At 41.3% G+C, this 22,165-nt stretch overlaps 1 protein-coding gene across 1 annotated transcript in view; it reads left to right on the top strand.

Annotated features, from left to right (window-relative positions):
* The window catches only part of DNAH5 (dynein axonemal heavy chain 5), a 308,357-nt gene that overhangs the window by 63,917 nt on the left and 222,275 nt on the right, over positions 1–22,165 (top strand). The window contains exons 2-11 of the mRNA XM_065905594.1: positions 3,728–3,862; positions 4,823–4,907; positions 7,811–7,971; positions 9,338–9,559; positions 13,148–13,285; positions 14,058–14,234; positions 15,765–15,878; positions 16,548–16,655; positions 19,113–19,235; positions 20,789–21,004. Coding sequence (XP_065761666.1) covers positions 3,728–3,862; positions 4,823–4,907; positions 7,811–7,971; positions 9,338–9,559; positions 13,148–13,285; positions 14,058–14,234; positions 15,765–15,878; positions 16,548–16,655; positions 19,113–19,235; positions 20,789–21,004 — 1,479 coding nt within the window. The remainder of the gene's footprint in view (positions 1–3,727; positions 3,863–4,822; positions 4,908–7,810; positions 7,972–9,337; positions 9,560–13,147; positions 13,286–14,057; positions 14,235–15,764; positions 15,879–16,547; positions 16,656–19,112; positions 19,236–20,788; positions 21,005–22,165) is intronic.

Genomic DNA, 22,165 nt, shown 5'->3' with positions numbered 1-22,165 from the left:
GTCTTTTATTCCTCCCTGCCTAGAATGTGGAAAACAGTCAGAGAACAGACAGTTTCCTGGTTTTAGCCATAGTTGAAAAGAGATTTAAATTAACTTCTATATGATGTTTATGGAATGTGCATTTTGGGTTAAGACTAGTGTCAGTTATTTTCTTTAGGGAAATGGCAAGAAGATAGGTAGATAGTTTTTTGAAACCTTAATTGTGCCCTGCACCCTCACCCCCACCCTCAACTAATTTGTCTCTCAAGCGTTTCCTTCAGTTTTGGACAAATGAATATAAATTGCATATGTCTAGCGATAGTCTTTCAATAACCCTGAAATTCCCAACTTTTTCCTCTTTACTTTTTAGTAATTCTATTGTATCTTAAAAAATTCTCCTTAGACTCTAAATTTTCCTCTTTCTACTGGTAACCACTTCTCTTTCCTTTATAGTCAAGTTTCTGGAAAGAGTAGTTTATTTTTAGTACCTTTATGTTTCTCTTTTCCCAATCATTCTTTTCTGTGGTTCTGCATCCAGTTGTTTTCTGTCCAACTAATGAAATTATTCTAAAAGAATTACTCTGTTGCCTCATGCTGCATAACAAATCATACCAGAACTTAATGGCTTAAATATCTGATATCAATTATCTATTACCTCTTAATAGCTATCTATTGTCTCTCTTGAGTCTGTGGGAGGCTGGGCTCAGCTGGATGGTTCTTCTGTATCACATGTCATTGACTAGGTTGCAGTCATCTGTAGGCTTGACTAGATTGGAGTGTCCAAGATAGTTTTCAAATTGGTGCTCGAGTGTCAGTTAGAACCGTGCTCCACAACTTTTTTGGCACCAGGGACCGATTTTGTGGAAGACAATTTTTCCACAGACTGAGGAGTCGGGGGATGGTTTCAGGATGATTCAAGTGCATTACATTTATTGTGCACTTGAAAGTGAGATTGTTAGTCACTCAGTTGTGTCCGATTCTTTCCAATCCCGTGGACTGTAGCCCTCCAGGCTCCTCTGTCCATGGGGCTTCCCAGGCAAGAATACTGGAGTGGGTTGTCATTTCATTCTCTAGGGTATCTTCTCGACCAGGATCAAACCCAGATCTCCTGCATTGCAGGCAGATTATTTACCACCTGAGCCAACAAAGGTCTGTCTAGTCAAGGCTATGGTTTTTCCAGTGGTCATGTATGGATGTGAGAGTTGAACTATAAAGAAAGCTGAGTGCCGAAGAATTGATGCTTTTGAACTGTGGTGTTGGAGAAAACTCTTGAGAGTTCCTTGGACTGCAAGGAGACCCAACCAGTCCATCCTAAAGGAGATCGGTCCTGGGTGTTCATTGGAAGGACTCATGTTGAAGCTGACTCCAATACTTTGGCCACCTGATGTGAAGAGCTGACTCATTTGAAAAGACCCTGATGCTGGGAAAGATTGAGGGCAGGAGGAGAAGGGGACGACAGGGGATGAGATTGTTGGATGGCATCACTGACTCGATGGACATGGGTTTGAGTGGACTCCATGAGTTGGTGATGGACAGGGAGGCCTGGCGTGCTGCGGTTCATGGGGTCGCAAAGAGTTGGACACGACTGAGTGACTGAACTGAACTGAACTGAGCCAACTAGGGAAGCCCTATTATTTCTACTCTAATGCTGCTGCTGATCTGACAGCAGGTACTGACCTGCAGCCCAGAGGTTTGGGACCCCTGATATAGGAGATCTGTTGAGCTGTTGACCAGAATGCCTTGGTTTTTCCCCATTTGGTCTCCCCGTGTGATTTGGACATTTCATAGCATGGAAGCTGGGTTCTGAGGGAGTATTCGCAAATGCAAAGGCAGAAACTGAAGGTCTGTGCAGGACTGGCCTAGGAAGTTTTACATACTCACTTCTTTCCATATTTTTTGGGATGAAAACTGGTCACAGGTCCAGCCAGATTCAAGAGCAGGGGATAGAGAGACCACCTCTTAATCAGTTAGTGGCACAATAACATTGCAGAAGAGCTATGAAATGCTGAAGCCATCTTGTAAATGCAATTGCAAGGAAGATCTGGCCCATAATGTCTGTTATGCTATATTGAGAACCGGTGTCTGTCTCTGCAGTGCAAATTCCCCTTGGGCTCCAGATGCACATTCCCAGGGGCCTGTCTATCCCAGGCTCTGCAAACACATCTACCTGCCTGACTCTCCTGTCTCCAGACTTGCATCACTTCAATCCACTTTTTACACTGCTGTCACAATGACTGATGTTTTGATGCAGCATGGACAGCTAAACATCTCTTCTGATTTGAAACTCATCAGTGATCCTCCATGGACTTCAGATAATGTGTATACTTTCTTCCATGGCTCATAAGATATTTTATGATTTGACTTCTCTCTCATTTCCTATTATGTTTTTCTAGTTCAAGTTCAGCCATGGCTGCCTTGTGCTTTTCAGAGCTGCTCTGCTTTCTTATGCCCTTTGGCCTTTGAATCTGCAGAAATGCCCCTGTCCCAGGTCGTGTGGTCAAGTCTCCTTCAACTCTAGGCTTAAGTCAACTCTTCCTGAAACTTTTTTTTTTTTTTTTACCTTTCACCCCTCCTCAGCACTGGGCTAGAGGGGGATCCTCCCTTTGGTTCCTTCTCTGAAGACCCATGAATGCCCCTGCATAAATCTCACGCCCCGGTATCAACCATAATGCCAGCCTGTCCTATTTACATTTTCTGCTCATATTCTGCAAACCAGGCTGTTAGCTTTTTGAGGTCACTGGGTAGTGTTTGCCTCTGTAGTGCTCATACATATTTGGGGTTTGAGCAATAGTTGCTCAGTCATGCCTGACTCTTTGCAACCCCAGGGACTGTAGCCTGCCAGGCTCCTCTGTTCATGGAATTCTCCAGGCAAGATTACTGGAGTGGGTTGGGTTTAACAACTGTTAAAAGCAAGAAGGACTCAGAGCTACTGGTTAGCATTAAAGATAATGCACTTACTTAAGATTAATTGGAAGTTGAATATTGACTGATGGTGAAATGGTTGAATAATTATTTATATTGTTAAATATTTTGCAGCTATTAAGCAAGTTATAATAGTCTGTATTAAACTAAAAAGAAGTCTATGATGTATTATTAAGGTAAAAAGGCATGAAAAATATTTATAGTATAATATAAATAGAAATCTGTATATATGTTTGCATATGTTTGTATGAACAGAGTACATATGGAAAGATATGCTTCAAACTGCAACATTGGTGACAGTACAGTCAACAGGTAAAAAGTAAGCAATGCTACTCAGAAATTAATTTCAAGACCAGATATGAACTTTCAGACAAGCAAGAAACATAGGAAATAATGTAGAAGAATATGTATTACTTTAGTGGCCTAGGGAATGTTTACAAAAATAGAGATTTTTAAAATTTTGCTATGTGTCTTATATATAAGGTCTTTTGAATGCTTATATATGTATGAAATTAAGTCTGTAAAGATTTAGAACAAAATGTTAACAGTAATATTATCTGGTTGGCAGGTGACTTTCGCTTCTTCTTTTGGCTTATCTGTGTTACATCATTTCAAAACAATAAGCCCATCTTATTTCCATAGTAGAAAAAACATTATTTCTAAAAATAGAAGATAGTACATAAAAAGTGGTACCAGTAAGCTGTGTGTTATCTGAATACCTAAGACTTGAAAAAACAATGGTAGTATGAAGTTACAAAATGAGTTACAGAATGAATGCATTTGACAACAGTAGTTGTCACATCACATTTTTCTTCCCTTCTTGTAGCAAAGACTGAAGGAAGAGAAGGAAGCCAAGCGGGCTCGTCTGGATGGGAGACATGACTACTTGTTTGGGATTGTAGCTTCCTGTGTGGACCTAAACAAATCTGAAGTGGAGGATGCCATTCTTGAGGGGAATCAGGTGCGATGCATTTGAGTTCTCACTGACTTGATTATGGAGGGCACAGCTCATATTGTCTTATGGCAGGGTCTGTGCTGGGCCCTAGGGAAGGGTGTCTGTTTCAACATGGACAAGACCGCATCCTCACTTGGTACAGGTGATGGCAGAATGAGCTTGGGGCTCTCCAGCCCTCCATGTTAAACTCATCATTTGTGTTCCATGATTCTGACAGAGATGTCTGTGTCTTTCTACATCTAGTGAAGTTGGACTTGGGCGCCATTTTGGAATCTGAGATTAGAGAACAGAATCTCCATCAGCTGCCAGTTTATCTTTGTTTTTTGAGTTGATTCTGTTCTATCCTGGGAGATTGAATCGTGCCATAGTTCCCTGGCTTTGACTTTGGTTTGGCAGCTGAATCTGGTTTCTTTTGTTTCTGACCTTGACTTCCACATTCTGCCATGTAGCTGGCCAGTTGGCAGACCTCTAGATGTATACAGAACCTCATGGATGGGACTAAGTTACTAGACGGTGGAGCATTCCATAGTCATATGTGTTCTCATCATGGTGGTTTTCCAAGGTTATTGGAATTTAATGTTATTTTTCTATAGTGTGTTAGACTGCATTTTGAAAGGTGTGGTCTCTCTTTCTGATCTATAATTGGGTGAAAAATTAAATATATTTATATCTGTCTTTATATCAGCACTTTAAGAAATTAGCCAATATTAAGGGACAATCTCTTTTCAGATATGTGTATGTAGCAAATACTTTTATGATTATGATTCATCAAATCCTTCTTTGAATTTAGCCTTTACTGTGGTAAGATGTTTATTCTTTTGTGGCTTTTTTGTTATAAGAAATATGCTCTATATGGTTTGTGTAAACTGAAGTCTTACCTGAATAAGAAAGATGATAGTAAATGCTGATTTAAACCTGGTTTCTGATTCAGAACAAAGCCATTACCTTGCCTTTCCTTCTTCCCAGATTGAAAGAATCGATCAGCTTTTTGCTGCTGGAGGCCTTCGTCACCTCATGTTTTACTATCAGGATGTGGAGGTAGTGGAAACAGGTATTTAAAGTTGATGTCACATAACCCAGAAATGTGTTGTTAGATATACCCAAGGACGGCATGAAGTAGAGGCCACTGTGAGCACTTTTATCCCGGGTGATGGGACAGGTAAGGAGTGGGGGGTGAAGCCCAGTGGAACAGGTCCTGTTTTTACCTCAAGCAAAGGACAGATAATGGTGGCTCTGTAGCCTGGTTGTCCTGACTTCAGTTGGGATATTTTATTTTCCTTTTCAGACTGTGCTGGTAGCTGGAGAATGATAAAATAAGTTACATTTTGAGATTTCCTCTCCTTACATGTTAGTTCGTTCTGTACCATTATGTTCTAGAACTTCCATTGGCATCTGCTTCTTCTCTATTTCTTTTGAACATAGGAATTATTGCCAAGACGCATAACAGGAGTTTTTTTTAAAGTTAAATATCGCATCATGTTTATTTTCTACTGACTGTGACTCAAATGAATAATATTGAATGGCAAGTTTAGTCATTTTCACTTAAGATAAACTTGCAAATCTCTATATGGATTCTATTGATATATCCCCTTCTACTTTTATGTGAATTAATATAATTTTAAAGCCAAACTAGGGACATAAATATATTATGATTATATTAAAATATCATATGCAATCCCTTTGTGACCTTTTTGATGAAAGAGAAGATAGTTGTTGTTCTTGTCATAGAATATGACCATGCTTTTTTGTTTAAAAACTGAGGAAATTGGGCATGCATAAGTGACTGGCATTTTCTCCCCAAATTATCTGTTTTATATTTTGTGGTCAGAAAGGGCATTGTATTTTGAGTACAAAAAATCAAAACAAGACAGAAATTCTGAGTCCTGTCCCAGATTGCAAAGCATACGCTCAGTTAAGGTAACTAAGTGAGTGTTAGGTTCACCCATGAACTGTGTACGGAGTGAAGCTGGCCTTTGTGTCAACCTTACATCGAACACAGAGGGCTCAGGGGATGTAAACAGAAGTGCAAGCTTGTTTTTGTTTCCCGCTCTCCCTTGAAACCTTTTCAGGAGTTGCAGCTTTTCTTCTGAACTTAAATTGCAATTCAGACAACCCCATGACCTTTGCTGGATAGTTTTGGATAAAAATACAGAGTGAAGTAAGCCAGAAAGAGAAAGACAAATATATGTTAACACATATATGTGGAATCTGGAAAAATGGTACAGGTTAACCTATTTTCAGGGCAGGAATAGAGACGCAGCTGTAGGAATGGACCCATGGACATGGGGAGGGGAAGGATGAACTGGGAGACTGGGACTGACCTATAGGCACTGCCACGTGTGGAATAGACAGCTGGTGGGAACCCGCCGTCTAGCACAGGGAGCTCAGCTAGGTGGTCTGTGATGACCTAGAGGAGTGGGATGAGGGGTGGGTGGGTGGCAGGGAGGCTCAAGAGGGAGGCGGCATATATATGCATATAACTGATTCACTTCATTGTACAACAAAAACCAACACATCATTGTAAAGCAATTATAAGCCAATTAAAAAAAAAGAATAAAAGTTCCCATGGTTGCTTCCACTTAGAAACACAACCTCAATTTAGAAAGTAAAATATCCAGTTGATCAAAACTAGTTGATCTTAAGTTAAATCTCCACTCTTGGCCCTCCCCCTTGCCTTTCATCCCACCCACCCTTGCAGCAGAGGTCTCTGAGAGTCAGTATCTGCAGTGGGAGAGGAGCAGATGGTCTCCTGTTGTCCTTCAACTCACCCTTCCACCCCCTACCCACATCCTGTTAACCACAGTTTCTGAGTGTGTCAGGGCAGAGATAAGAGGGAAGAGGGAGCAGCAAAGTTTTTACTTGGCTGGCACCTGTCGTGAGCAAGCTGACCTGGAATTCTCTGGGCCTTGCTCAGATGAGAAGTCAGAGGAACAGAAAGGTGAAGTCAACTTGCTCCAGGCCAATGGCTAGGACATGCAGCCTGAGCTGGAAACCCTGGAAGACTGCCTGTGGAACCCCCATCAGCCATCACTTTGCTGTCCTGCCTCCCCTGCGCCTTGCTGACTCCGGTGATCTGAAGGGCCAGCTGGGCCAGAACAACAGGACGTAGAGGTTCTGTAGTCAGAACTGGGTTTGGATCTTGGCTCTCTTGCTGTGTGACTTGAGGCGGGTCACAGCTGTCCTCAGGGCTGCAAGTGGTTTTGAAAATGTAGACATGGTACCAACCGGGGCTTCCCAGGTGGTGCTAGTGGTGAAGAACCCGCCTGCTAATGTAGGAGACATAAGAGCCGTGGGTTTGATCCCTGGGTCAGGAAGATCATGGCATGGCAACCCACTCCAGTATTCTTGCCTGGCAAATCCCATGGAGGTAGGAGACTGGCGGGCTATGGTCCATGGAGTGGCAAAGACTCAGACATGGACTGAAGTGACTTAGCCTGCATGCATGGTACTGAGCAGAGGCCCTGACACACAACATTTGCCAATAGATGCTGTCTCCTCCCTTACCCTTTCTCACTGGCCCCATGAAGGATGACTTGCAGCTCCAGCAAGAAATTCACTCTGGACTGAACTCTCTTATTCCTATTTCTTCCATTTCTGCTTTTCCCTGGAGCACCAATTTTGAAGTGAACTTGTGGTCTGGAATGAAGCAGATTCTTTTATTTACTTTTTATTCTTTATTTTTTATTGAAGTATAATTCATTTACAGTATTAGATTAATTTCAGATGTGCAGTGCAGAGATTCGATATTATTGTCTGTCACAAAATGATCACTATATAAAGCAGATCCTTTGAGTTTCCTTTAGGGTTCAGGCTAGAGGTGGTCCAAGGGGTGGAGCTTGTAGGGCACCAGGATGAGTCAACATGACAATATTTTAACAAGGAAGCCTCATTCTAAGAGGTGACCATGTGGACATAGTATAGCATTTGTGGGACTAAAATCCTGTGCATTTGTAGGGCAACTTGGCTCTCCAGGAGGAGTAAATTCTGTTTCTGTAAAGATGAAAAAACCCAAGGTGTTTGTGACCGAGGGAAAAGATGTTCCTCTTACTGGGGTGTGTGTGTTCTTCATCAAGACCAACCCTGCCAGAGCCATCACCCCTGAGAACATCCATCAGGTAAGAGGCAGCAGCAATCCTTTATTTCGAATTACCAAAGATCACAAAAATTCTACCCCCAAGATACCTTACCGTGGAGACTACCACTGTATTCATTAAATATTTAAAACTGCTTTCACAGAAATATTTTAAATGCACTTAAAGCAAGCAGTTAAGAGGACAGTTCCTTTAAATCTGTTGAATAAGAGGAATTAATATTCAGTTTATTACTGAACATTGATATAACATTGTATGTATCTGTGTGCATGTAAAACAGGGAGATTTTTTTCTTTTATAAAGAATTTCCTGGAACTTCCCTGATGGTCCAGTGGCTTAAACACCATACTCCCCCTGCAGGGGACCCAGGTTCAATCCCTGGTCAGGGAACTGGATCCCACAGGCCATAATTAAGAATTGGCAAGCCACAACTTGAAATCCTGAGTGCCACAGCTAAGACTCAGTGCAGCCAAATAAATAAATGAATATTAAAAAAGAATTTCTTGTACATCATTTACTTAATGGCAAATTTCATACATTTAAATTGAGATTTATTAAAACAGATATACCCTTGAACAGCACAAGTTTGAGCTGCTCAGGCTGGTTTATACATAGATATTTTTTTGTTAGAAATACTACAGTATTGTATGGTCCATGGCTGAATCTGAGGATGTGGAACCAGGGATAAGGAAGTTCGGATACGGAGGGTCAAGTATATGTTATACTTGGATTTTCTGATTGCATGGAGGGTGGGTGCACATAGCTCCCACATTGCTTAAGGGTCAACCGTGTAACTTTATTTTTTGTGTGTAGAATAAAGAGCATCTGTACAAGTCTCCTCTGCCCTCAACGGGGGCCTTGTCTGCTTGCATCAAATTAACTGGTAAACATCTGGTGTCCTATTTATTTCATGCTTTTATTTCAATGATTGCAATTTAGTATAAAGCTTATGTCTTAACTAGGGGTCAGAATAATAATTTACTGAATTGACAGGAGACCCAGGTTCAATCCCTGGGTCAGGAAGATCCCCTCGGGGAGAAAATGGCAACCCACTCCAATATTCTTGCCTGGGAAATCCTGTGGACAGAGGAGCCTGGCGGGCTACAGTCCCTGGGGTCGCAGAGAGTCAAACATGACTGAGTGATTAAGCACAGAAGGGCGCATTTATTTATTTGGCTGCACCGGGTCTTAGTTGTGGCATGTGGGATCTAGTTCTCTGACTGGGGATCAAACTTGGGCGCCCTGTGTTGGGAGCGTGGAGTCTTAGCCACTGGACCACCAGGGAAGCCCCTGCTTTACTCATTTGGCAGGTCTTCATTTACGAATGACAGTAGCTAGGTTGCAGTTGAAGATACTTTTTACGATAAAGGTTTTTCCCATTGATTTGCAGGAGGTGAGCTTCAACATGCTTGACACTGCAGACGGGGGTCTGCTCAACAGCATGAGACGTTTGCTGTCTGACATCTTCATTCCTGCTCTCAGAGCCACGAGCCATGGCTGGGGTGAGCTCAAGGGCCTTCCGGAAGCCTCCAGCCTTCAGCAGGAGTTCCTGGGCTCCCTGGAAGGCTTCGTGAGCATCCTGGCCAGCGCGCAGGAGAGTTTGAAGGAGAAGGTAAGAACGACTGTGTTATTCCTTCAAAAATTATCTGATGGTGAACAAATCAACACCTAGGTGTGCAAAACTTCTCTTAGAGGGTCTTGATTCCACTACTTTGCAAATCTTGAAAATATATTGTGCGTGCTTCATTGTCCCCTGAAGATGTGGTGGTGACTAGATTTAAATTCCTGTCATTTGGAGCAACGAGTGCTTTGTGGGTTCTTTAGAAATATTGGCCATGGTGGAGAGTTTTACTCTGTCATGTCAGGTGTTGGACTGCAAGAAGAGTATGAAGTGCTTCTGGTATTGCTTTGCAACTTAGAAGGAGAAATTTGGAGCCAGAGTGTGGTGTGTGTTTTGGGAGTGGTAGTGGGGGAGGTTGTGGGGTGATGATGACAGGGATGGGAGGAGATTTTGAAGAGGCAGGAGGAGAGAGGAATGCATATATCTGAAGACAGTGGGTTGGGTCCTGTGGTCCAGCCAGTGATCAAAAGGGCCCTTAAGTGTAAGTTTGGCAGGGACTTTCCTGGTGGTCCAATGGATAAGACTCCATGTGCCAAATGCAGGGGGCCTGGATTCAATCCCTTGTCAGGAACTGAAAGTGTTAATCACTTAGTCATGACTGACTCTTTGCAGCCCCATGGACTGTAGCCCGCCAGACTCCTCTGTCCATGGAATTCTCCAGGCAAGAATACTGGAGTGGGTTGCCTTTTCCTTCTCCAGGGGATCTTCCAGACCTAGGGATCGAACCTGGGTCTCTTGTGTTGGCAGATGAATTCTTTACTGTCTGAGCCATCAGTGAAGCAGAGACTACTTGATTTTTAAAGACGTAATAAGGAGGAAGGATACTGGAGCGGGTAGCCATTTCTTTCTCCGGAGGATCTTCCTGACCCAGATATGGAACCCAGGTCTCCTTCATTGTAGGCAGATCCTTTACTGTCTGAGCCATCAATGAAGTCCCGCTGTCAGGGGACTCAGATTCCATATACTACACCTAAGCCTATGTGCTGCAACTAGAGAAGCCTGCGTGTCACAATGAAGACCCAGCACAACCACACACACACACACACACACACACACACACACGCACACACAAAGAATAAGTTCAGCCTTTGTGGGATTTGGCGTTGATAATATTTGTGCTGCCAACAGTGAGCCTGTGTTAGTGCTACCTCGGGGTAGAAGGTGGGGTAGATGCTTTTGCATGGTGAATGCAAAACCATGACAGATGACAGCCCAGATCAGGCATGAGTGGGAGATACAGAGATGGATCCCATGAGACCAACGACAAGGTAGTGCTCACCGCTCTCCAGGGAATACCGAGACCCTTTGGGACGCATCAGGATGTTGGCAGGGAGGCAGACAGTAGGCTTTCTAAATGATGTGGGATGAGGGAGTTGAGTAAATGATAGCCAGACACGGGGAGATGGTTCCAGCGAACATTTGAGTTATATTCGCAGTTGACTATGATGCAGGCCACCTAAATGCAAGTTGAACCAAATTCAATAGTTCTTCTCCTGAAAAGAGTACTGCTTTCCCAGGGCTCCATTTCATATTGTGGTACAGGTATTAAAAAAAGTGGCTGGATCTCACACAGGAGGGAGGCGGTGCCACTTCATGAAACGCAGAAGCCTCCCCGTAAAACCAAGGCCAGGTCTAGGAACCACGGCAGGTGGAAGATTCAGTGTTGGGGGGGTGCTGCTGAAATCTGAATTTAGAGGCTCATAGGGCTAGCTGCACCTTTCCCGGGAGGAAGATGTCCTTATCAAATACTGAGGTACTTCTGGATCACGTGTGTGCATACTAAGTCACTTCAGTCGTGTCCAACTCTTTGTGACCCTCTGGACTATAGCCCGTCAGGCTCCTCTGTCCATGGGATTCTCCAGGGAAGAGTGTTGGAATGGGTTGCCATTGCCTTCTCCCGGCTTTTGGGTTGAAAGTGAAAGTTGCTCAGTCATGTCCGACTCTTTGTGACCCCATGGACTATACAGTCCATGGAATTCTCCAGGCCAGAATACTGGAGTGGGTAGCCTTTCCCTTCTCCAGGGGATCTTCCCAACCCAGGGATCAAACCCAGGTCTCCTGCATTGCAGGCATATTGGCAACCCACTCCAGTACTCTTGCTTGGAAAATTCCATGGATGGAGGAGCCTTGTAGGCTACAGTCCATGGGGTTGCAAAGAGTCGGACACAACAGAGCAACTTGACTGCTTCTTTACCAGTTGAGTCACAAGGGAAGCCCAAGAATAGTGGAGTGGGTAGCCTATCCCCAGTGGATCTTCTGACCCAGGAATTGAACCGAGGTCTCCTGCGTTGCAAGTGGATTTTTTACCAACTGAATTATGAGGGGAGTTAAAAAAACCATGGGTTTCTTTTCTTCTTTTTTTGGCTGTGCCTGCATGTGGCAGGTCCCCAACCAGGGGCCAAACCCAGCTCCCCTGTAGTGGAAGCATGGATTCTTTTTTTTTTTTTTAATATTATTTTATTAGTTGGAGGCCAATCACTTCACAACATTTCAGTGGGTTTTGTCATACATTGACATGAATCAGCCATATAGTTACACGTATTCCCCATCCCGATCCCCCCTCCCACCTCCCTCTCCACCCGACTCCTCAGGGTCCTCCCAGTGCACCAGGCCCGAGCACTTGACTCATGCATCCCACCTGGGCTGGTGGTCCGTTTCACCATAGATAATATACATGCTGTTCTTTCAAAACATCCCACCCTCACGTTCTCCCCCAGAGTTCAAAAGTCTGTTCTGTACTTCTGTGTCTCTTTTTCTGTTTTGCATATAGGGTTATCGCTACCATCTATCTAAATTCTGTATATATGTGTTAGTATACTGTAATGTTCTTTATCTTTCTGGCTTACTTCACTCTGTATAATGTGCTCCAGTTTCATCCATCTCATTAGAACTGATTCAAATGAATTCTTTTTAACGGCTGAGTAATATTCCATGGTGTATATGTACCATAGCTTCCTTATCCATTCATCTGCTGATGGGCATCTAGGTTGGGAAGCATGGATTCTTAACCACTGGACTGCCAGGGAAGTCCCCTTAGCTTTCTTTGTTAAGTCAAAATCAGACACACCTTCTTTCCTACCCTTCTTCACCCCTCCATCCCCAAATGAATCTGTGTGTTTGCCATTGAACTTGCTATAAGGGTTGTTTTTTTTTTTTTCCTAGACAGGGACATGAGAGTCTTTCCCTCTGGTTAGTTTCAAAAAAGAAACTAAGTGATAGGTTATAGATTACCCTCCCCTCAGTCATTTTTTGAAGGTGCCATTTTCTTTGGTTTCATGAGTTGACTCTAATTTCTAAGTTCTCTATCAATTCCTGAGTTCTGTGATATTGTGTCTGTCTGTCTCTAGTTCACTCTTCTATTTTTTTGACCCCAAATTTTAATTCAGACCAATCAGCTTTACTGGTGTGCTCAGTGCCTAAGGAGGATTCCCACACCGATTTCATGAGCATTTCCCTGGGGAGCAGGGCAGTTAGAATCTCCTTAAGATCCTTCTGGATCAACCGAAAGAGTGTGTGTGTATGTGTGTGTGTAGTGTGTAAAGTAACATCATCTTATTCTTTAACTTTCATTGTAATTAGGTGAACCTTCAAAAGTGTGACATATTTGAACTGAAAACATTGAAGGAACCCATAGACTTCTTGACTCTAGCTAATAACCCTGAGACTATGGAAAAAATAGAAGGTTGTATGAAAGTATGGATCAAACAAACAGAACAGGTAATTTTCAGAAATCAAACATCAGAAACTAGCTCTCTGAACTTTGACTAGTTGACATGCCTTGTGACTGAACCAGCCAGTGGAAGAAGGTTAGATCACATCCCAGTCCCATCTGTCTAAGTATTTTGCTGCAAGTCCCTAAAAAAGATGAAAGGTTCATTGCAATGTTAATTTATCATCATTAGTTAAGAAGAGATAATAAGAATTCTAGGAGATGACAGTAAATGACTTTATATACTTATCTACCTAAAAGCCTGCAGTTGGCCAGTTTTTTCCCTCAAGATGTAGTTAGTTTGGAGAGAATGCCTATAGTATAGGAAACTTTCTAATTCAATGGGTCTTCCAAAACAAAGCTCGAGACTTAATCTTTAAAAAAATATTTTCAGAAAAGTGAAAGCTGTGTGTTACATCAGTAAGGAAACATAATGGTAATGGACCAACTGAAGGCGTGAGAACTTTGCAAGGTTGTATTTCTCCGAGGTACTAAGTGAATAAGCCAAAGAAAGTTTCTGAGATCAGGTTCTCCAAAAGTTTATGAAAGCTCCTTAAACAAGTAGTTTTCACTTAGAATAAGTAAACCAAATTTTTGTTAAAATTTAAAAAATGGATACATCTCAGGTTAGTAAAAGCCTGTCATTCGAAGCAGGCAAATGAATAAAAATATATCATAACTCAGAAAGCAGAATTTACTTATTTCCTTATATTTTGCTTATGTGTAACTTTTAAATCTCCAGCTGAATCATTGGCTCATGGTTCTCTTGTGCATTTACAGGTCCTTGCTGAAAACAACCAACTGCGGAAGGAGGCAGATGACCTTGGGCCTCGAGCAGAGTTGGAGTACTGGAAAAAAAGACTGTCTAAATTTAACTACCTTTTGGATCAACTGAAGAGCCCAGATGTGAAGGCTGTATTGGCAGTGCTTGCTGCTGCCAAGTCGAAACTTCTGAAGGTTACCCTTTGCTTTATCAAGTGGGAATGGAAGTTCTTTATACATATGTCATAGAGTAATCAGGAATAGAAAAATGATATTCTACCTTAATGAAAAAGTAACTTTAAGATTAAATGATACCACTCTTTTGTAATTTTATAAACTATAGAAATAGCCTTTGAATGAAGGGTATTTATTGGCTGGTATACATGTTTGTATGGGCTTCCCTGGTGGCTCAGATGGTAAAGATTCCACCCCCAATGCAGGAGACCTGAATTTGATCCCTGGGTGGGGAAGATCCCCCTGGAGAAGGGAATGGCTACCCACTCCAGTATTCTTGCCTGGAGAATCACATGAACAGAGGAGCCTGGTGGTCTACAGTCCATGGGGGTCACAAACAGTTGGACACAACTTAGTGATGAACACATGTGCACACACACACGTGTGTATCTGTATTACTAGAGGACATTGTAAGTCATTAATATGTAACATAATAACTTGATTATATATTATGAATTCAGACCAATGAGGAGTAGTAATAATGAAGGCTTAAACTCTTCTAATTTTTTTTTTAGAACTGGTGTATTTGTTTTATATCCCTGTGTAACAAATTACTCCAAAACTTCACCACCTGAAACAATAAATATTCTCTCATAGTCTGCGGGTCAGGGGTTCAGGTGTAGCTTGTAGTCACTGCATCACCGACTCGATGGGCATGAGTTTGAGTAAACTCTGGGAGTTGGTGATGGACAGGGAGGCCTGGTGTGCTGCGGTTCATGGGGTCGCAGAGAGCCGGACACGACTGAGCGACTGAACTGACTGACTGACTGATGTCACTGAGTTGTGTCCAACTCTTATGCCACCCCATGGACTGCTGCCCACCAGGCTCCTCTGTCCATGGGATTTCCCAGGCAAGAATACTGGAGCAGATTGCCATTTCCTTCTCTAGGGAGTCTTCCTGACCCAGGGGCTGAACCCACATCTCCTGCATTGGCAAGCGGGGTCTTTACCGCTGAGCCCCCTGGGAAGCCCTCGGTGCAGCTTAGCTGGGATCATCTAACTGGAGATCTCTTAAGGTTGTTGTCAGGATGTTGGCTCATCTGAAGGCCTGACTGGGGGAGGCTCTTCCTCCGGGGTGCCCATGTGGGATTCAGTTCCTTGCTGTCTGTTGCCTGGAGGCTTCCTTCAGTTCTTGGTCGTGGAAAATGTCAGAGTGAGGTGCAAAATGGATTCAGCAGGCTGTGGAGGAGGAGACGTGTAGGTGTAAATGAAAGTGCTGCCCCCGCTCCCACCCCCCGATGCTCTGTCCTTATTGACTAGATTTCACGAGCGAAGGCTTGGAAGAGATACCTTTAAACATTTAGTCGAAAAATTTTAATTGCTCTCCAGCGTGGTAGGGCCCCTCACCCCTGTGGATTGAGTTCTACGTAAGAGGCACAGGACAGACTGAAAGTTGGACCCCTGGGACTTGTGATGACATTTGTGCAGTCGTTAGTTGGAATTTTCTCTATTAATCGTTGCATTAAAATTTCCTTCCTGTATTGTGTTTAGACATGGCGGGAGACGGATATTCGAATCACTGATGCGGCTAATGAAGCAAAGGACAATGTCAAGTATCTGTATACACTTGAGAAGTGCTGTGACCCCTTGTACAGTAGTGACCCTGTGAGCTGAGATTTCTACCTCTTTAGTCTACTCATGACCCTTTTATGCTAGCTGAGATGAGTGTGGAATTTTGGTTCATGAATATTACAGTTTGTTGGAAAAGTCTTAGAAACCTCTTTTTATTCTCAAGAAAATTATATGTGCATCTATATGCATGCATATATACATCCATATACATGTCTATTTCTATGTATCTCTTTCTACATAAATATATATATTTTTCCAATGTTTTCTGAGATATATATTATATTGTTAAAAAATTTATTGTATATTCCATTTCCCATTAAATATTGCAATTGACATCATAGACTACATTCAAAACAATGGTGGGAAGAATTATTGGCTGATTTTTTAAAAAAATCTTTTAACTTTCGGATGTGCCTAGTTTTATTTATTACAAAATTAACTGTTAACACAACCTCCTTGACCTTAACAGAATGTTAATGTTTCTTGCATTGAGACAAAATTTGATTAACTGAATATAGCTAAATAATTAAGATGAAATTACCCCTCAATGCGTTATATTTATAGAATATGTTAGATAATATTTTAAAATTTAAATAAAAGTCTTTTACCTAAGTTTTATTCTAATGAGGACAGAGTGATTACCCTGTTAGGATTTTGCTGACTTTGATATGTTTCCCTGAAAAGTTTTGTGCTATCTTCCAGATATCCATGATTGATGCTATTCCTACGCTTGTAAATGCGATTAAAATGATCTACAGTATCTCTCATTACTATAACACCTCTGAGAAGATCACATCTCTGTTTGTAAAGGTAAGAGCCTAGCCTAGAGTCCATGTTCACTTAGATTTCCTTGTCAATGGTTAAATTTGTTTTTTATAATTAGAAATTACCACAATGGCACAATCCAATGTCTGTGTATCCTACAATTTACCCAAAAGTCTTAATCTCTTCATAGAAATAGAATTAAACATACATGGTGGGAAGCTGATTTTGGCAAATCATAAAGCATTATTTTCCAAAGTAATAATTGTAAAAGATATTATATTATTTATGTAGTAAAAAATGGAAAAAGATTCTTTTTAGAATTTCTTTCCCTATGTTATTTAGCACATGATTTCTTCCTATTGGGTAAATTTTAATTAAGAAAAGCTATATATAACTGGCTATCTTCAGTTTCATATTTTATGTGCTGCTGTTCTGAATTTATTTCATGCCACGGTTGTTTACTTGGTGTTATTAGAACAGTAATCATGGTAATAAAAGCCACTGCAACGTTCCAGTAATCCATAAAGCAATTATAATGATTCTGCCAGAAACCATAATGATGTTTAAACCTTATGTCCTAACTCATAAGTGTTTATGGTGAACATTGTTGCTTTTCCCATTTTTGAACAGTCTCTAAGAAGGAAATGACTTTTTCATTACCAAGGTGAAAATTTTAAATGTTGTATTAAAATAGAGGCATTTCCCACTCCTCAGGACTGTGTTCAGTTCAGTTCAGTTCAGTCACTCAGTCATGTCCGACTCTTTGTGACCCCGTGGACTGCAGCACGCCAGGCTTCCCTGTCCATCACCAACTCCTGGAGTTTACTCAGACTCATGTCCATTGAGTCGGTGATGCCATCCAACCATCTCATCTGCTCTCATATTGGGTAGAAAAGAGGGGAACCCACAAGACCCTTTTCCATCCTCCTCACACTTTAATGTTACGTTGGAGTCAGGAGGGGTATTCCCTGAGTAGAAGACTCAAAAGTCAATTTGTGTTACCATGCATGTGCACGTTTCATGCATTTTATTTGCAAGGCTTGTTTTAGAACATAACTGTGGAAGCACCATTTCTCTCATTTTTGAAAACCTTTCATTGTGAAAAATTTGCAGCAGGTACCAAAGGAAATATAATTGTATACTGGATCCCCTTGTATGTATCACCCAGATTAACCACTATCAACACATGCCCAGTCTTGTTTCACCTAACCTTTGCACTGCAATCCCAGGCATACATACAGTACGGTCATCCCATTTTCCTTTTAATTAATTAAAAAATCCCCAGTAGAATTCCAAAGTTTTTTTTTAGCTTTAAAGGGATAAAGCGTTGGCTTTACATACTTTATATTTACTCTTTTTTCTATTGTCTTCTGCTTTTGACATTTCTGCTACAGATCATGGTGTCATGAAATGATCAGGGTGGACAGTTCTTTTCATGGCACTTGGAAACTGTGAGTTAGATTTTAGAGAAGGCTGTTGAAGAAGTCTAAGAAAGCTCTTGGTAGCTTTTAGGTAGGGAAGTGAATCCTTTCTTTGTCAATTAAGATGTTCATCCTGTATTAACATGATGGTCTGAATTGTTGATTTTCTGTAGACCTCCAACTCTGCGATTTTATGAATCATTTTGATAATAGATGTATAGAACTTAAAAAGGTTGACGAGAAGCAGAGAGTGGAATGGTGGTTGCCAGGGGCTGGGAGAGTGTGGAAAATGGGAAGATGTTGGTCAAAGTCTGCAAGCTTAAAGTTGCAAGATGACCGAGTTCTGGGGTCTAATGTACAGCTTGAAAGTGAAAGCCGCTCAGTCAAGTCTGACTTTTTGTGACCCCATGGACTATACAGTCCATGGAATTCTCCAGGCCAGAAAACTGAAGTGGGCAGCCGTTCCCTTCTCCAGGGGATCTTTCCAACCCAGCGATTGAACCCAGGTCTATCACATTGCAGTCAGGTTCTTTATCAGCTGAGTCACAAGGGAAACCCAAGAATACTGGAGTGGGTAGCCTATCCCTTCTCCAGGGGATCTTCCTGGACCAGGAATCGAGCTGGGGTCTCCTGTATTGCAGGCGGATTCTTTACCAACTGAGCTATCAGGGAAGCCCCCATGTACAGCTTGGTGACTATGTTTAGTTCTGTGTTGTATAGTTGAAAGTTGCTAAAGAGCAGATCTTAAGTTTTCTCAACACACACGCACACAAATAGTAAGTATGTGAGGTGGTGGATGTGTTAATACCTGATTGTGCTAATCATTCTGTTATGAATATGTATACCAAGCATCACTTGTAAACCTTAAGCGTATACAATTTTTGTTTGTCAATTATACCTCAGTAAAGCTGGAAAAAAATAGAGTTAGTGCTTGATCATAGTTGTGAAGGAAAAACATAAACCCAAAGATTTATTCACAGATGTCATATTCGGAGAGGTTAGAAGAGCCGAGGACCCTCTAGCCCAGGTTATGCTTGACGGCTGCTTACTGTACTTGACATCATTTCATTGAAAATTCCAGGTGACCAATCAGATGATATCTGCATGTAAAGCCTATATTACCAACAACGGAACTGCTTCAATCTGGAGCCAGCCCCAGGATGTTGTTGTGGAAAAAATACTATTTGCAATTAAACTTAAGCAGGTAACAGTCAACTTAATAATATATTTAGAATTTTAAAATTATTTTTACATTATTTTTTGCCAATATACCTTTTAAAAAAAAGTATTTATTTATTTATCTGGCTGTGTCAGGTTTTAGTTGTAGCATGGGGTATCTTCATTACATCGTGTGGGATATTTTCTTGCTGTACACAGACTCTCTAGTTGCGATGTGCAGACTTAGTTGCTCCAAGACATGTGGGATCCTAGTTCCCCTACCAGGGATTGAACTTGTGTCCTGCATTGCCAGACAGATTCTTTTTTTTTTTCTTTAAAATTTTCCTGCTATTGCTTTTATTATTATTTTTTTTTTGCTTATATATGGATGGATTTTTTTTTTTCATTTATTTTTATTAATTGGAGGCCAATTACTCCACAACATCGTAGTGGTTCCTGTCATACATTGACATGAATCAGCCATGGATCCACATGCGTTCCCCATCCTGATCCCCCCTCCCAACCTCCCCCTCCGCCCGACTCCTCTGGGTCTTCCCAGTGCACCAGGCCCGAGCACTTGTCACATGCATCCAGCCTGGGCTGGTGATCCATTTCACCCTAGATAATGTTTTGATGCTGTTCTCTCGAAACATCCCACCCTCGCCCTCTCCCAGAGTCCAAAAGTCTGTTCTGTACATCCAGACAGATTCTTAACCACTGAACCACCATGAAAGTCCCACCAATTAAATAATAATTAATATAATTAAATCAGTTATCATATCATGTGGTTGCATATGAAGTTGCTTCAGTTGTGTCCAACTTTGCGTCCCTATGGACTGTAGCCTGCCAGGCTCCTGTGTCCATGGGATTCTCTAGGCAAAAATACTAGAGTGGGTTGCCATGCCCTCCTTCAGGGGATCTTCCCGACCCAGGGATCGAACACGAGTCTCTTATGGCTGTTGCATTGGCAGGCAGGTTCTTTACCACTAGTACCACCTGGGAAGCCCAGTTATCATATTAGTGGTTGCTAAAAAGAATGGTAATCTTTCTCTGTTAAGAAAAGTTGAATGTTAGTAACTCAGCCCCCCACATTTATTCACTTACTTTACCCTTTAGGGGACTTTCTATGTCCCAACACCACACTAAGTACTAGAGATACAAAGATGAAGTTGTTTCCTTAAGCTTCTTATAGACAAACAGGGAGCTAGATGAAGAGTTAGGCTTCTCCTAACACAGTGAGACCCAGGTGGAAAGGCTTGCATCTTTGAGATATATTATGAATAGTTAAGAGTTTGGACTTCCCTGGTGGTCCAGTGGTTAAGACTCCGAGCTTCTAATGCAGGGGGCACAGGTTCAATCCCTGGTCAGAGAAGTTCTGCATGCCTCATGGCCAAAAAAAAAAAAAAAAAAAATTAGGAGTTTGCTAGGTTGGGGGCCAGAAAAAGATGACATCCCAGGCTGATGAGTAAGTGACTACAGAGGTATGAAATGGAAAGATTTTGTAATTCCACCCTAAATTTGCTATCACCTTCACTTAAGAGAATAAGGCTGATGTCTCTGTTGGGTTCCCTTTCTTGTATTTTGGTTTTTAATTTTAAGGAATACCAGCACTGCTTTCACAAGACAAAACAAAAGCTTAAACAAGATCCAAGTGAAAAACAATTTGAATTCAGTGAGATGTATATTTTTGGGAAATTTGAAACTTTCCACAGACGTCTTGCCAAGATAATGGATATCTTTACAACCTTCAAGATATACTCAGTCCTGCAAGATTCTAAAATTGAAGGGCTGGAAAACATGATCACTAAATACCAGGTACTGTACTTCAAAACTCAATTTGCTACTCTTATCCATGAATAAAATTTTAATGTTTTTATGCAAATGACTATTTAGAATGCTTCAGATTATAGTCTCTAGTGCCAAAGATAAGCTTATGGCCCTTAAACAATAAAGCAGTTAAATTTATTTGAGAATTGTGCAATGGTGCTAATATATTCTTTTCAGGTATGTGATTATAAGAATGACTTCTGAATAGTCTAAAATTAATCATCATTAGTAAAAGCATTTTCATTAGTAGCACAAGAAAAATGTTTAAATATAACTTATTATTTCATTTATTCATGTAAGAAATATTTAATCAAGCATATACTGTGTTAGGCTCTACTTGACACTGAATTCTGAATGATATCTGATTATATCTGCAGTTAAGCATTTTATATGGATTCATGTTTTTAACATGAATTTAATAATGAATATAGTCAGTTTTTTCTTGTTTGGGGACAGTGACACTAAACCTTAGCTTTTCTTTTTGTCCTTGAATTTGAATAGGATCATATAATTTACTGTCACTCATTGATTTTTCTCCTCTAACAGTTTAGGTCAGTATAAGGAATCTTTTCGTTTCCTAAGTATATCAGATTCAGGGGGAAAAAGAAAAACCTTTTCTATCTACCAGGAAATATTTTCACTGAGCTGTATGTAATCTTCAAGGTGGATAATCTATTCTTTGAAACTGACAGTTGTGCACGACAGAGATGGACTATATCCATTTATTTTTCAGTTTGGAATCTAATTAGCTTTCATTCTTAATGAAAAAATAACTTTGGAGCATATTTCAAAGTTTATTTTTGAAGGAGAAGTTGAACTGTACAGCCAAATGCAAATAAAGGCTATTCTAATCTGATAAAAATACTGGGAAGAAAAATTGCTTTCAGAATCTCAAGTGGATGTATCAGAATGTATTGAGATAAAATAGAGATGGTTTGTGAAAGTATAAGGTGAGATTTTTGTATGTTACAACCAATGGAAGAAGCTCAAAATGGTGGCCATGGAAATGGCCCTGAGGCTCCTTGTATGGCTTCAGGGTCCTCTCCACCCCCCGGCCGCCTCCCCTGCCTCTAGTCTCCTCATTCGGTGTTCTCCGGACACAGGACAGGCCACCTCAGTCCACCTTCGGGCTTGCAGAGCCTTTCTTCT

This window comes from Muntiacus reevesi, chromosome 14, assembly GCF_963930625.1.
Source record: "Muntiacus reevesi chromosome 14, mMunRee1.1, whole genome shotgun sequence".
In the NCBI taxonomy this organism is placed as follows: Eukaryota; Metazoa; Chordata; class Mammalia; order Artiodactyla; family Cervidae; genus Muntiacus; species Muntiacus reevesi.
Note: the sequence above shows the minus strand (reverse complement) of the source record. Positions and strands in the feature narration are given on the sequence as shown.